This window comes from Hyperolius riggenbachi, chromosome 3 (genome assembly GCF_040937935.1).
Source record: "Hyperolius riggenbachi isolate aHypRig1 chromosome 3, aHypRig1.pri, whole genome shotgun sequence".
Classification (NCBI taxonomy): domain Eukaryota; kingdom Metazoa; phylum Chordata; class Amphibia; order Anura; family Hyperoliidae; genus Hyperolius; species Hyperolius riggenbachi.
The window spans coordinates 429,815,978-429,828,063 of NC_090648.1; the positions used below are offsets into that span (position 1 = coordinate 429,815,978).

At 42.0% G+C, this 12,086-nt stretch overlaps 1 protein-coding gene across 1 annotated transcript in view; it reads right to left on the bottom strand.

Moving 5' to 3' along the window:
- Window positions 1-12,086, bottom strand: part of LOC137561636 (poly(3-hydroxybutyrate) depolymerase-like) — a 47,199-nt gene that overhangs the window by 8,097 nt on the left and 27,016 nt on the right. Inside the window, exons 7-9 of the mRNA XM_068272945.1 lie at window positions 11,043-11,075; window positions 5,038-5,146; window positions 1,269-1,311 (exon numbers count right to left, since the gene is read on the bottom strand). Coding sequence (XP_068129046.1) covers window positions 1,269-1,311; window positions 5,038-5,146; window positions 11,043-11,075 — 185 coding nt within the window. The remainder of the gene's footprint in view (window positions 1-1,268; window positions 1,312-5,037; window positions 5,147-11,042; window positions 11,076-12,086) is intronic.

Sequence of the window (12,086 nt, forward strand, 5' to 3'; positions counted from 1 at the left end):
AAATCACCACTACTCCAGAGAGGGAACTAATATTTACTGATCAAAGACAACTTGTGACCAGTTAATTATCTAGCTGGCAGCTAGTTGATTGACAGCCAGGGGCATAACAATAGACCCTGCAAGAAATGCAGTCGCAGGGGGGCTCAGAAGCAGCAAGAGGCCCTGTGGGGAGAGAAGTTTCTTTTCCCTGTTCTGAGAGACTGACAATTATGGGCATAAGGGCACAGAGAGAGAAAAAACTTTCTGCTCTCTGCACAATTGTTCAAATGACTGTACCTGCTCAGCCACAATAACAAATCGTGCAACCTTTTGTAGACAAAGATTTGTAGACAGTCCCTATTCACTGTTCAGCAGGCTGTTGTGTACAGCGCCCAGCCCCCAGCCTCCCTACCCTTCCCCAAGTGCTCTGTACTGTAGTGATGCTGGGGAATTCTGCAGAGCCAATTCTGCTCCAGAGATGGACACAGTGTAATAAGCTGAGGCTATCATCTGTCTGTTTTCTGTATGCGTTTTCTGCACACCATGTGTCCCTGTATGTGAGAAAACATGCACGTTTTTTTAATACAGAAACGAATGTAATTGATAGAGACAATGCATGCAGTGCTTCATTCACTGCTGTCTGTTTTTATCTGCATGGGGAAAACACATTCAAGTGTGCACTAGCCAAATGAAAAAGTTTACCTGTGCAGAAAGCAAGGAGGGGGGTGGGGGAGGTTGGGCCCTCCAAAGTTTCGCAGGGGGGCCCTGTGATTTCTAGGTATGCCCCTGTTGACAGCTGCTGGCTTTGATTGGCTAGGTTTGTTTCCCCTCTGGGGTAAGTGGAAATGTGTTAGACGTTGGCTCCTGTTGCTACACACAGTGGCATATGTAGAAAAATAGCATCTTAGGCAAGCTCTGAAACGGCCTCCTCAGTTATTGGTTACTTGGCTGGGAAGGTGGGGGGCACATATCTGTGTTGCTAATCAGAGGGGGAGTGTGCACTGCAAGGGAAAGGCATGCACATCATCAGTACTTCTAAATATCATACCCCCTCTCAACTGATTATGTATGTGTGTGTAGGGGGGGGGGATATGGGGGTAGGGGGCTTAGCTAGATGGCCATTAGTAAGACAGTGGCGTGAATTACATGCACAACAGCCAGCAACCCCTACTTGACAACCCCAGCCGCACAGACACAATGGTACACACACGCATGGAGCAGAAATCAGGGATTTTATTACATAGAGCACAACAATGACAGCCTCTATGTTTACCCTTTAAAATTCTTACCTTGCCTGTAGACAGCCATGGAATACAATGTGCAGTCTGCATCCTGAAATAAGAGCCATAGAGGTGTAAGTAATGATAAGAAGCAGAGTTGTTCACGATAACATGCTCATACACACACGCTCAACAAAAGTCATTTAAAGGGGTTCTTTCGCGAAAAAAGTAGGCAGTTAAAAAATGTGACAGATGACAGGTTTTGGGCCAGTCCATCTTTTTAAGGGGGATTCTCAGGGCTTTCTTTGTTTTTAACAGCATTTCCTGAACAACAGTTGCAAAATCTAACTGACATAATAGTGTGCAAGTGATTAGGGAGGCCGGCTGGTATCTTGCTATTTTGGCAGTTAAACTGCTGTTCAGGAAATGCTGTTGAAAACAAAGAAAGCCCTGAGAATCCCCCTTAAAAATATGGACTGGCCCAAAACCTGTCATCTGTCACATTTTTTAACTGCCTACTTTTTTCACGAAAGAACCCCTTTAAATGCACAATTATCAAACAACTTGAAGAAGTTGGACAACTTTTTGTCAAGGCGTTATCACTGACAAGAGGCGACCAACAACTGATAAGACACAGCTGGATTGACTTGACGAACAACTGAGAGAAGTTGTGTCCAACATGGCAGTGTGTGCAGAAGTTACATAGTTACATAATTACTTGGGTTGAAAAAAGACATATGTCCATCGAGTTCAACCAGAGAACAAAGTACAACACCAGCCTGCTCCCTCACATATCCCTGTTGATCCAGAGGAAGGCGAAAACCCTTACAAGGCATGGTCCAATTAGCCCCAAAAGGGAAATAATTCCTTCCCGACTCCAGATGGCAATCAGATAAAATCACTGGATCAACATCATTGGGCATTCCTAGTAATTGTAGCCATGGATGTCTTTCAACGCAAGGAAAGCATCTAAGCCCTCTTTAAATGCAGGTATAGAATTTGCCATAACTACTTCCTGTGGCAATGCATTCCACATCTTAATCACTCTTACTTTAAAGAACCCTTTCCTAAATAAATGGCTAAAACGTTTTTTCCTCCATGCGCAGCTCATGTCCTCTAGTCCTTTGAGAAGGCCTAGGGACAAAAAGCTCATCCGCCAAGCTAGTATATTGCCCTCTGATGTATTTATACATGTTAATTAGAAGTCTGCTATGATTTTTCAATGACTTCCATTACTAAGTAGAACATATTAGTCATTTGCCAGTTGAGTAATAATATGTCAATTTGTAGTTGTTCGTCAAGTCGTCCTGTGTGTATAATAGTTGTTTGCGTGCCAAGACGTATCTTTCCAACTTTTTAAATCATAGTTGTTTGTAAAGTTGTTTATAGTAAAAGACTTTTGTTGAGAATGTGTATGGGGCTTTACGTTAGCCATGGACCTTGTTTAATGCTGACACAGATAATATGTATATTTTAAAGTGGCTTCCTATCAGTGGCAGTCTCTATAATTTCAAGGTTGTTTTTCATTATATAAGAATGAATATGCTTTTAGCACAGACAATTCAAGGCAAGTACAGCTTTATTACATTGGTAATATCCCAGGGGACACTGCAAAGCTACAGCACATCGCAGGCACTAAAAAGATATACATGTAAATAATATTCTGTGCTTTGCAGTGAAGGCTGCACCCTGTACACTAAAGGGTGCCCCAGGCCTTTGTCTGGACAGCCTGTGCCCAGAAACAGCCCTACACTAAAATCATTATTAACGTTCACAAACACAACAAAGTTTCCAAAAATCACACTAGATAGGGCAAATAAGAGTGTCTTCAGTTGTCTTTGGAGAAATCATTATTTGACATCTTAAAGGGGAACTGAAGAGAGAGGTATATGGAGGCTGTCATGTTTATTTCCTTTTAGACAATACCAGTTGCCTGGCAGCCCTGCTGATCCTCTGCCTCTAATACTATTAGCCATAGTCCCTGAACAAGCATGCAGCAGATCAGGTGTTTCAGTGGTTCAGACTTATAAGTCTGATCTGACAAGACTAGCTGCATGCTTGTTTCTGGTTTTAATCAGATACTACTGCAGAGAAATAGACCAGCAGGGCTGCCAGGCAACTGGTATTGATTAAAAGGAAATAAACATGACAGCCTCCATATATCTCTCTCTTCAGTTCCCCTTCAAAGGGATACTGTAGGAGGGTCGGGGGAAAATGAGTTGAAGTTACCTGGGGCTTCTAATGGTCCCCCGCAGACATCCTGTGTTGGCGCAGCCACTCACCGATGCTCCGGCCCCGCCTCCGGTTCACTTCTGGAATTTCAGACTTTAAAGTCTGAAAACCACTGCGCCTGCGTTGCCATGTCCTCGATCCCGCTGATGTCACCAAGAGCGCACAGCGCAGGCCCAGTATGGTCTGTGTCTGCGCAGTACACTCCTGGTGACATCAGCGGGAGTGAGGACATGGCAACGCAGGCGCAGTGGTTTTCTGACTTTAAAGTCAGAAATTCCAGAAGTGAACTGGAGGCGGGGCCGGAGCATCGGTGAGTGGCTGCGCCAACACAGGATGTCTGCGGGGGACCATTAGAAGCCCCGTGTAAGTTCAACTCATTTTCCCCCGACCCCCCCTACAGTATCCCTTTAAGTAATGGGAGGCAGGAAAGTACCCAAGTAGGTATGCTTTAATATTAACACTCAAGGTACACCTGAAAAAAAAATTAGCCATTTACTGCAGTAGGTTGAAGTCTGATGTTCCAGAGGTGTTCCCAGATCGCTTTACAGCCCACTGTTCCAGCAAAGGATTCTTCTGAACTTATTTGACTTACACCTGTCAAATAAGCTTCTTCTGGCCAGGCTACCAGCTATGGATTAGCACATCCCAACTGGACATGTGTGGGTAAGGCTCAGTTCCCACTTGAGTGGAGGCAAAAGGGGCACAGTAAGTGCATCCTCTAAGTGGATGCACTACATACATTTTGCACCAGCTCTGTGCCCTCTTCTCTTCTTCCGCCCATCCAAAGTGATCGCCACTTCCCGCCACCAACTGATGCCACTCAGTCCCTGTAGTCATCCTGTAGGCTGGCAGAAGCATGGGGCTCTCCATAGGCTGCATTAGACTGATTCTCCCTAGCAAGTGAGAGAATGTTCATTGTTCCACCATGAACCAATGAGAATGCTCCCTGTTTCTGAGAATTCCCATTAGTCTTTTCAAGCCCATTGGAGATCCCCATTCTTCTGTCGGCTGCTGGACTGTGTAAAGGGACCGAGCAGTGGTGGGACACAGCTCAGGGCAGATGGTTTACCCCCATAGGCAGTATGGGGGAACGCATCCGTCTGCCCAGGATTATTGCATATGCACAGAAGTGCAGTCCATTTACTGCAATGGATCCCATGGATCTGTTGCAGAGTGACAAGTGTGAACGGCTCCTATTTATAAAATAGGAGCCGTTCACTGTCCGTTTAGCTCCAAACAGAGAGCAGCCAAACAAAAAAAAGTTTGTTCTCCACTCATGTGGGAACACAGCCTAAGGTTTTTTTCCTCCATGCATGAGCTTCTCACTCTAATGGGCATGTGCGGACCTTTGTTGTGCGTGTCCAGCTTGCATTGCGCTTGTCCTTAGGTGGGAGCATGGCTAGAAGAAACTTTTTCAAATTATGTGAGTTGAATATGTTTAGAGGGAACAGCGATGGAACGGTTTGCTGTTAGAGGATCTGCGTAGCCTCTGAACCATGCACTGCCTTCCCATTACTGAGGTAAGAACCTAGCTTATTTCTTTAAAACTGTTTCAGTTGTACTTTAGGCTTGCCAATCAAGCAGGTAGGAGAATATTGGAACTTACGGGCTCCACTCTGGCACGAAGAGGGAACATATATGTATCCAGCTGTGTCCATTCCGTAGGTGGAAGGTGCTGCCAGTTTAAAGAATTCTGATTGGTCAAACAAGATCAGCTGAGGCAGAGAAAGAAAGATTAATTTAGTCTAAGGTTGCTGCTGCTTTCTACAATTTAGTTACTACACTCATCGCTTTCCATCAGATCCAAAGCTAACACTTTTCGGAACCATACTTGGACACTTGATTAGAATGTATCAGAACTCTGGGCTCAGGTAATATAACCACATGGTACCCCTAACTCCTTGTCAGTTTTTGAAAAATAAAATATCTCTAAATACTTTATGTATAACAGGGAAGTTTTGGCCATGTGACTATCTCAACAATGCATTCTTGACCTGATCTCTGTCATGCTTAGGGCATGACGCAGTCAGATCAACAGAACAAGGTCAAGTAAAGCTGGAGTCATAGTACAGTTCTGAATGGTAGAACTCGTCTAATTTAAAAGGATACAATGTGTTTAGGAGGGATAGAACAGGGAAAAAAAGTGGAGGGGTTTGTCTCTTTGTTAAGAATTCTCTTACAGCTGTCCTCAACGATGAGATGGAGGAAGATTGCGAAGATGTGGAGTCCGTTTGGGTAAATATTCATAGTGGAAATAAAAGTTGCCAATTGCTTATTGGGGTATGCTACAGGCCACCTCTTATTAATGAAGCTGCAGAACTGCGATTACTACAGCAGATTGAAAAAGCTGCAGGTAAAAATGAGGTCATAATTATGGGCGACTTCAACTTTCCAGACATTGACTGGAGTATTGAGGCTACCCATTCTGGTAAAAGCAGCAGATTTCTGGCAGCACTTCAGGACAATTACTTGACTCAAATGGTAACTGAACCAACTAGGGGGCATGCGTTACTGGATCTGATCATTTCTAATAGACCAGATAATGTATCAAATGTGCAGGTTCAAGAACATTTGGGAAATAGTGATCACAACATGATAACGTTTGATCTGGTGACTGATAGGCCACGGGGCAGTGGGACCACTAAAACTATGAATTTTAGAAAAGCAAAGTTCACTCAAATTAGGCAGGCACTAAGTTTGGTGAACTGGGATAATGTACTACAAGGGGAAGACACTGAAGGGAAATGGCAAGCTTTTAAACTTATACTCATTCATTACTGTAGTATGTATATCCCATATGGAAACAAAATGTCTAGGAATAAAAAAAGGCCTCTATGGATGAATAGAAAGGTTAAAGATAAAATGAAGAGGAAAAAGAATGCCTATAAGGTCTTAAAACAGGAGGGGACCGAGGCTGCACTAAGCAATTATAAGGAGTGCAATAAAAATTGTAAAAAAGAAATTAGGCAGGCAAAGATTGAAGCTGAAAAACAAATCGCTAAGGATATCAAATCTAACCCAAAAAAGTTTTACAAGTACATTAACTCTAAAAAAAGAAAGGTTGACTGTATAGGACTCCTAAAGGATGAGGATGGGAACTCAATGGTGGATGACCAAGGTAAGGCAGAGTTATTAAATGCTTTCTTTGCTTCTGTCTTCACAAAAGAAACAGCACTGTTGCAAACTACAGAGGCAGAAGAGTCTCAATCTTCTAACTGTAATATTAAATACTTAACGCAGGAAGAAGTGAAGGCAAGACTAAATAAATTAAAAATAGACAAGGCACCTGGCCCGGATGGCATGCATCCTCGGGTCCTAAGGGAATTAAGTTCAGTTATAGATAAACCCCTTTATCTTATCTTTTGTGACTCTCTTGCAACTGGCAGAGTCCCAGTGGATTGGCGTACAGCCCACGTTTTCCCATTATTTAAGAAGGGCAAAAAATCTGATCCAGGAAATTATAGACCTGTAAGTTTAACATCAGTTGTATGCAAACTATTTGAGGGGTTACTAAGAGATACTATACATGACTTCATAGTAGAAAATAATCTTATTTCTCAGCATGAACATGGGTTTACTAAAGACAGGTCCTGTTTGACTAACATGCTCAGCTTTTATGAGGTAGTGAATGCTAATATGGATATTGGGAATGCTGTAGATGTGATATACTTGGACTTTGCAAAGGCCTTCGACACTGTTCCCCACAAAAGTCTGGTGCAAAAGTTGAGGATGCAAGGACTGGGGAAGAGTCTGTGTTCATGGATAGGGAACTGGCTAATGGACAGAAAACAAAGAGTTGTGGTCAATGGATCGTACTCAAAATGGGAGACTGTTAGCAGTGGGGTCCCACAGGGGTCTGTTCTGGGTCCAGTGCTCTTCAATTTATTTATTAATGACCTAGTAGATGCAGTAGTGAGCAATGTTGCTATTTTTGCAGATGATACAAAATTGTGCAGAATCATCAACTCTCAGGAAGATAGTGTCATATTGCAACAGGATCTGGATAGGATGGCTATATGGGCACATACATGGCAGATGAAATTCAATGTTGACAAATGTAAGGTCATGCATTTTGGACGTACTAATGGTCTAGCACCATACAAAATAAATGGGATACAGTTGGGGACATCAAACTTGGAGAAGGACCTAGGAGTACTCATTGACAACAAGTTAAATAATCGTACTCAATGCCAAGCAGCTGCAGCTAAAGCTAACAAAATTTTGGGATGCATTAAAAGGGAAATAAAAACTTGAGATGCTAGCATAATATTGCCCCTGTTTAACTCTCTAGTAAGGCCACATCTGGAATATGGAATTCAGTTCTGGGCACCACATTACAAAAAAGATATTGCAGTTTTAGAGCAGGTGCAGAGACGAGCAACAAAATTGATGCGTGGGATGGAAGGTCTCACTTATCGAGAAAGGTTAGATAAACTGGGTTTATTTAGTCTAGAGAAAAGACGCCTTAGAGGGGATCTAATTAACATGTATAAATACATCAGAGGGCAATATAATACCTTGGCGGATGAGCTTTTTGTCCCTAGGCCTTCTCAAAGGACTAGAGGACATGATCTGCGCATGGACATGGAGGAAAAACGTTTTAACCATTTATTTAGGAAAGGGTTCTTTACAGTAAGAGTGATTAAGATGTGGAATGCATTGCCACAGGAAGTCGTTATGGCAAACTCTATACCTGCATTTAAAGGGGGCTTAGATGCTTTCCTTGCGTTGAAAGACATCCATGGCTACAATTACTAGGTAATGCCTAATGATGTTGATCCAGGGATTTTATCTGATTGCCATCTGGAGTCGGGAAGGAATTTTTCCCTTTAGGGGCTAATTGGACCATGCCTTGTAAGGGTTTTTTCGCCTTCCTCTGGATCAACAGGGATATGTGAGGGAGCAGGCTGGTGTTGTACTTTATACTGGTTGAACTCGATGGACGTATGTCTTTTTTCAACCAAAATAACTATGTAACTATGTAACTATGTAACTAGCTGGGTCAAGCAAAAATCAGAGTCTAAGCACTGCTTCTGGAACTGTAGATGTTAGCTTCCTCAGATGTGTCAGTCTCTAAAACAAAAGTCAGAATCCAGGTTACTGAGGTAAACAAGGTCTTGAGTTTTTTGAAGGCTACTTGAGCTTTCTCAGTCCAACAAAAGGTTGAATGTGAGTTGGTTAGGTTTGCTATCGGAAAGATTGGGGCTTAAAAATTTGTGATATGTTTTCTATAAAATTAGCAACACTTATGAATCTTTGAATTGATGTAAGGTGGCTAGTTAAGGGGGACCTGTGGCAGTGAAGATAAGTCCTCGAAATGAAATGTTGGTTTGCATTTTTCAAGCTTCATGAATTCTCAACATCCTAACATGGATTTTTTGTTCTTCCAATGACTGGAAAAAATCAGGTTGTCATCCAGGAATATGCCTAAAAACTTACCTAGGAAGTTTTGAAAAATACAATTTTGAAAATTGTCAGGAGTATAACAGCCTGTACAGCATCACAATGATAACAGCATCACAGTGTCTAAATTTTATTTGAAAGGCAGATTTATTTCCTTCTCTAATATGAGCAAGTTATAGGCCACTTGGAGATTGGGCTTGATAAAAATCTCGTCGGTTCCTAACCTTTGAAAGGCTTTGACATACGTCACAGATCCCAAACTTCATGGGTTAGTCTTGGAGAGACTAAACTGGATTAAACTGAACTTGGATGGCAGATCCCAACTCACTTTAAATGACGCTGTCTTAGTCTGGGTTCAATCTGCTGGCATAACTGCATGAATTTTTGTGGCAATTTGGAACTTTTACACACAATTTGTTGTTCAGCTCTCCAGAAAGGCCAAGCCTGAGATCATATTTTAGTGCTGGGTCATTCCATAAAGTATTTGTGACCAAGGAGTGGAATTAAGATATATGTATAGCTTTTGGCTGCTTTACAGAAGATTATGCAGACAAGCCTGGGCTTTCCATTAAAGCAGAGTAATCCCTATGCCAGAAAGCCTTTTTAGCATAGATTCTAGTTTACCAGAGAAAACATGTTAGCAAGAATTATGGAAAATTCAAGACATGCTATGGTCCCTTGACACCCAATGTGGCAAAGGAAGCTTGGGGATCACAGATGGAGCTGTTGCTATCACAAGAACAGGTGGAAGTTGACTATCATCTTTAACATACTGTGTCCTTGCTGCTGTTCTTTTAATGAGATCTAAGATGCAAAGACCCACAGTTTTCTTGCAGAAGTCATCCAAGACACTGGACTCCTCAGAGGCCTTCATTATGATGTCTGTGACTTGCTGTTACAGTGGATTGTCATTGTTGATTTTGGCATGAGTGGTTGGCATGGACTCTCCTAGGGTGTGGAATCTAAGGGTTCACTGGTCTTCACCAGAGAGCCCTGTAAGGGTCATGGGCCACAATCCCTAGTGGAAGACAAACTACCTTGCTGCTAGTGATTACTAGATTCCAGCTTCTGGACTTCACCACTTAAGAAAGAGAGAGAAAAGCAGGAAACGGGCAAGTCAGTAACTAGAACATGATCTACTAAACAAAAAGCGTTGACGAGGCAGCAACCAAATTAGGATTAAGCAAAATGTTGGATCCAGCAGCATACAGACCTTGTTCAATTTTAGATGAGAGGTCAGGGCTACCAGCAAACAGGAGTGGTCATGTCCAGGCAGAAAGGTCAGGATGGTCAGTGGTCAGAACAGGAGGTCAGGTTAGGATGAAGTTATAACAAAGTACTGGAGAGCAAAAAAAAGTATAACCAGCCAGGTCAAGCACAAAACAGAGTCTGGGTAACACACTCTAGAGCTCCTGAAACTACAATAGCATATTGGAGGTACAATTTATGTGATTTGATGTGCATTCCCATGCATGACCCACACAGATTGGTGCACCCACAAATATCTTGTGCATGCATGCAATACCTGACATTTTATGCATGAAGTACCTGACATATCATGTATGCAATACCTGATATGTAAGCCAGGGGGTCCATGACACAATTATAATGCAGCCAAAATGACTTAGATCACATTTTCCCCCATTCTGGCATCAGTTGTGCAATTAGCGGAAGATTCTAACCTATACCTTGCCTGCATAATTTTATATGTTGCACTGCTGTCACACGATTGGCAAAACAAATGACGTGTCAGCGGTGCAATGATCTGGGATTCTTCCTGTGTGGCAATCGCTGTGTCTTATATCTATGACGCCATCTAGTGGCTTCTTGAGACACAGCTGTATGATCCTGGAACACATCTGGCTATTGGGAGGGGGGCTGACTTGTACTGGGGGAACATCTGGCTACTGTGGAGGGGGCTATATTGGGGAGGGGGCTTATACACGAGTCAATCCCTTTTGTCTGGTTTCTGAGGGAAAAGTGGGTACCTCAGCTTATACATGGGTCAGCTTATATGCGAGTATATATGGTACATATCTTATAATATTTTATAGCTTATAATTCTGTAAGTCTTTTTAACTTTGGACAGTGACAATGTTCAATATAACGTAAATTATATAGTATACATTATTTTAGTCCCACTATTTTTGGTAGAACCAGTTTGCAACATGTTGATGCCCCTCCACCACCCAGATATATTTCTCTTACCTGTCCAGTAAGTGCAGCTCCAGCACTTGGCCTCTGAAAGTGAAAAAGATAGGGAGATAAGTCTGTTACATATAATGGAAGGCAGCAAGTCAAGTGTGAAACCTTCAAAGAGATACTTCAGACAAATTGTAAAGCTAACTAAACATGTTTTACCCATGTATGCATAAAGTGAAGATATTACTACTACAACTTGGCTTGTCTGTTATCACTTGTAAGTTTTTCTTAAAGGACAACTGAAGTGAGAAGACTATGGAGGCTTTGATGTTTATTTCCTTTTAAACAATACAAGTTGCCTGGCAGCCCTGTGAGTCTGTTTGGCTGCAGTAGTGCCTGAATAACACCAGAAACAAGCATGCAGCTAATCTAGTCAGATTTGACAATAATGCCAGAAACACTTGATCTGCTGCATGCTTGTTCAGGCTCTATGGCTGAAAGTATTAAGGTTCATACACACCTACCAACTGTCTGTCCAACTATCTGCCAAACTTGTCTGTTAAGCCCCAATCACACGCTCAGCAGCGGTCTTTTATGCAGCACAATTGTCAAGCAGCTTTTGTTGTGAGAAAAGTTGAAACAACTAAAAAAAGTATTTTGCTATTGTTCAAAAAGCTGATAAGAAGTCAATCCAACAGTTGGATTGACTTCTTATCAGTCTTATCAGCTGTTTAAACAATAGCAAAATACGTTTTTTTAAGTTGTTTCAACTTTTCTCACAACAAAAGTTGTATGGGGCTTAACAGACAAGTTTGACAGAGGGTCAGCAGGGCTGCCAGGCAACTGGTATTGCTTAAAAGGAAATAAACATGACAGCCTCCATATACCTCTCTCTTCAGTTGTCCGTTAAACCAGGATCAACACACAACAGGACTGAGTTACTGTGACTCTACTCCTTTTATTGTCACCTGATGAGTGCTGCACACTGACACCAGCCCCTGGATTCAAAATTAGCATTAACAGCAACAGCTTAAAGGCAAATCAGGAGCTAAATATTAAAATATAGAAAATATATGAAATTAATATATACAATTAATATATTTTTATAGG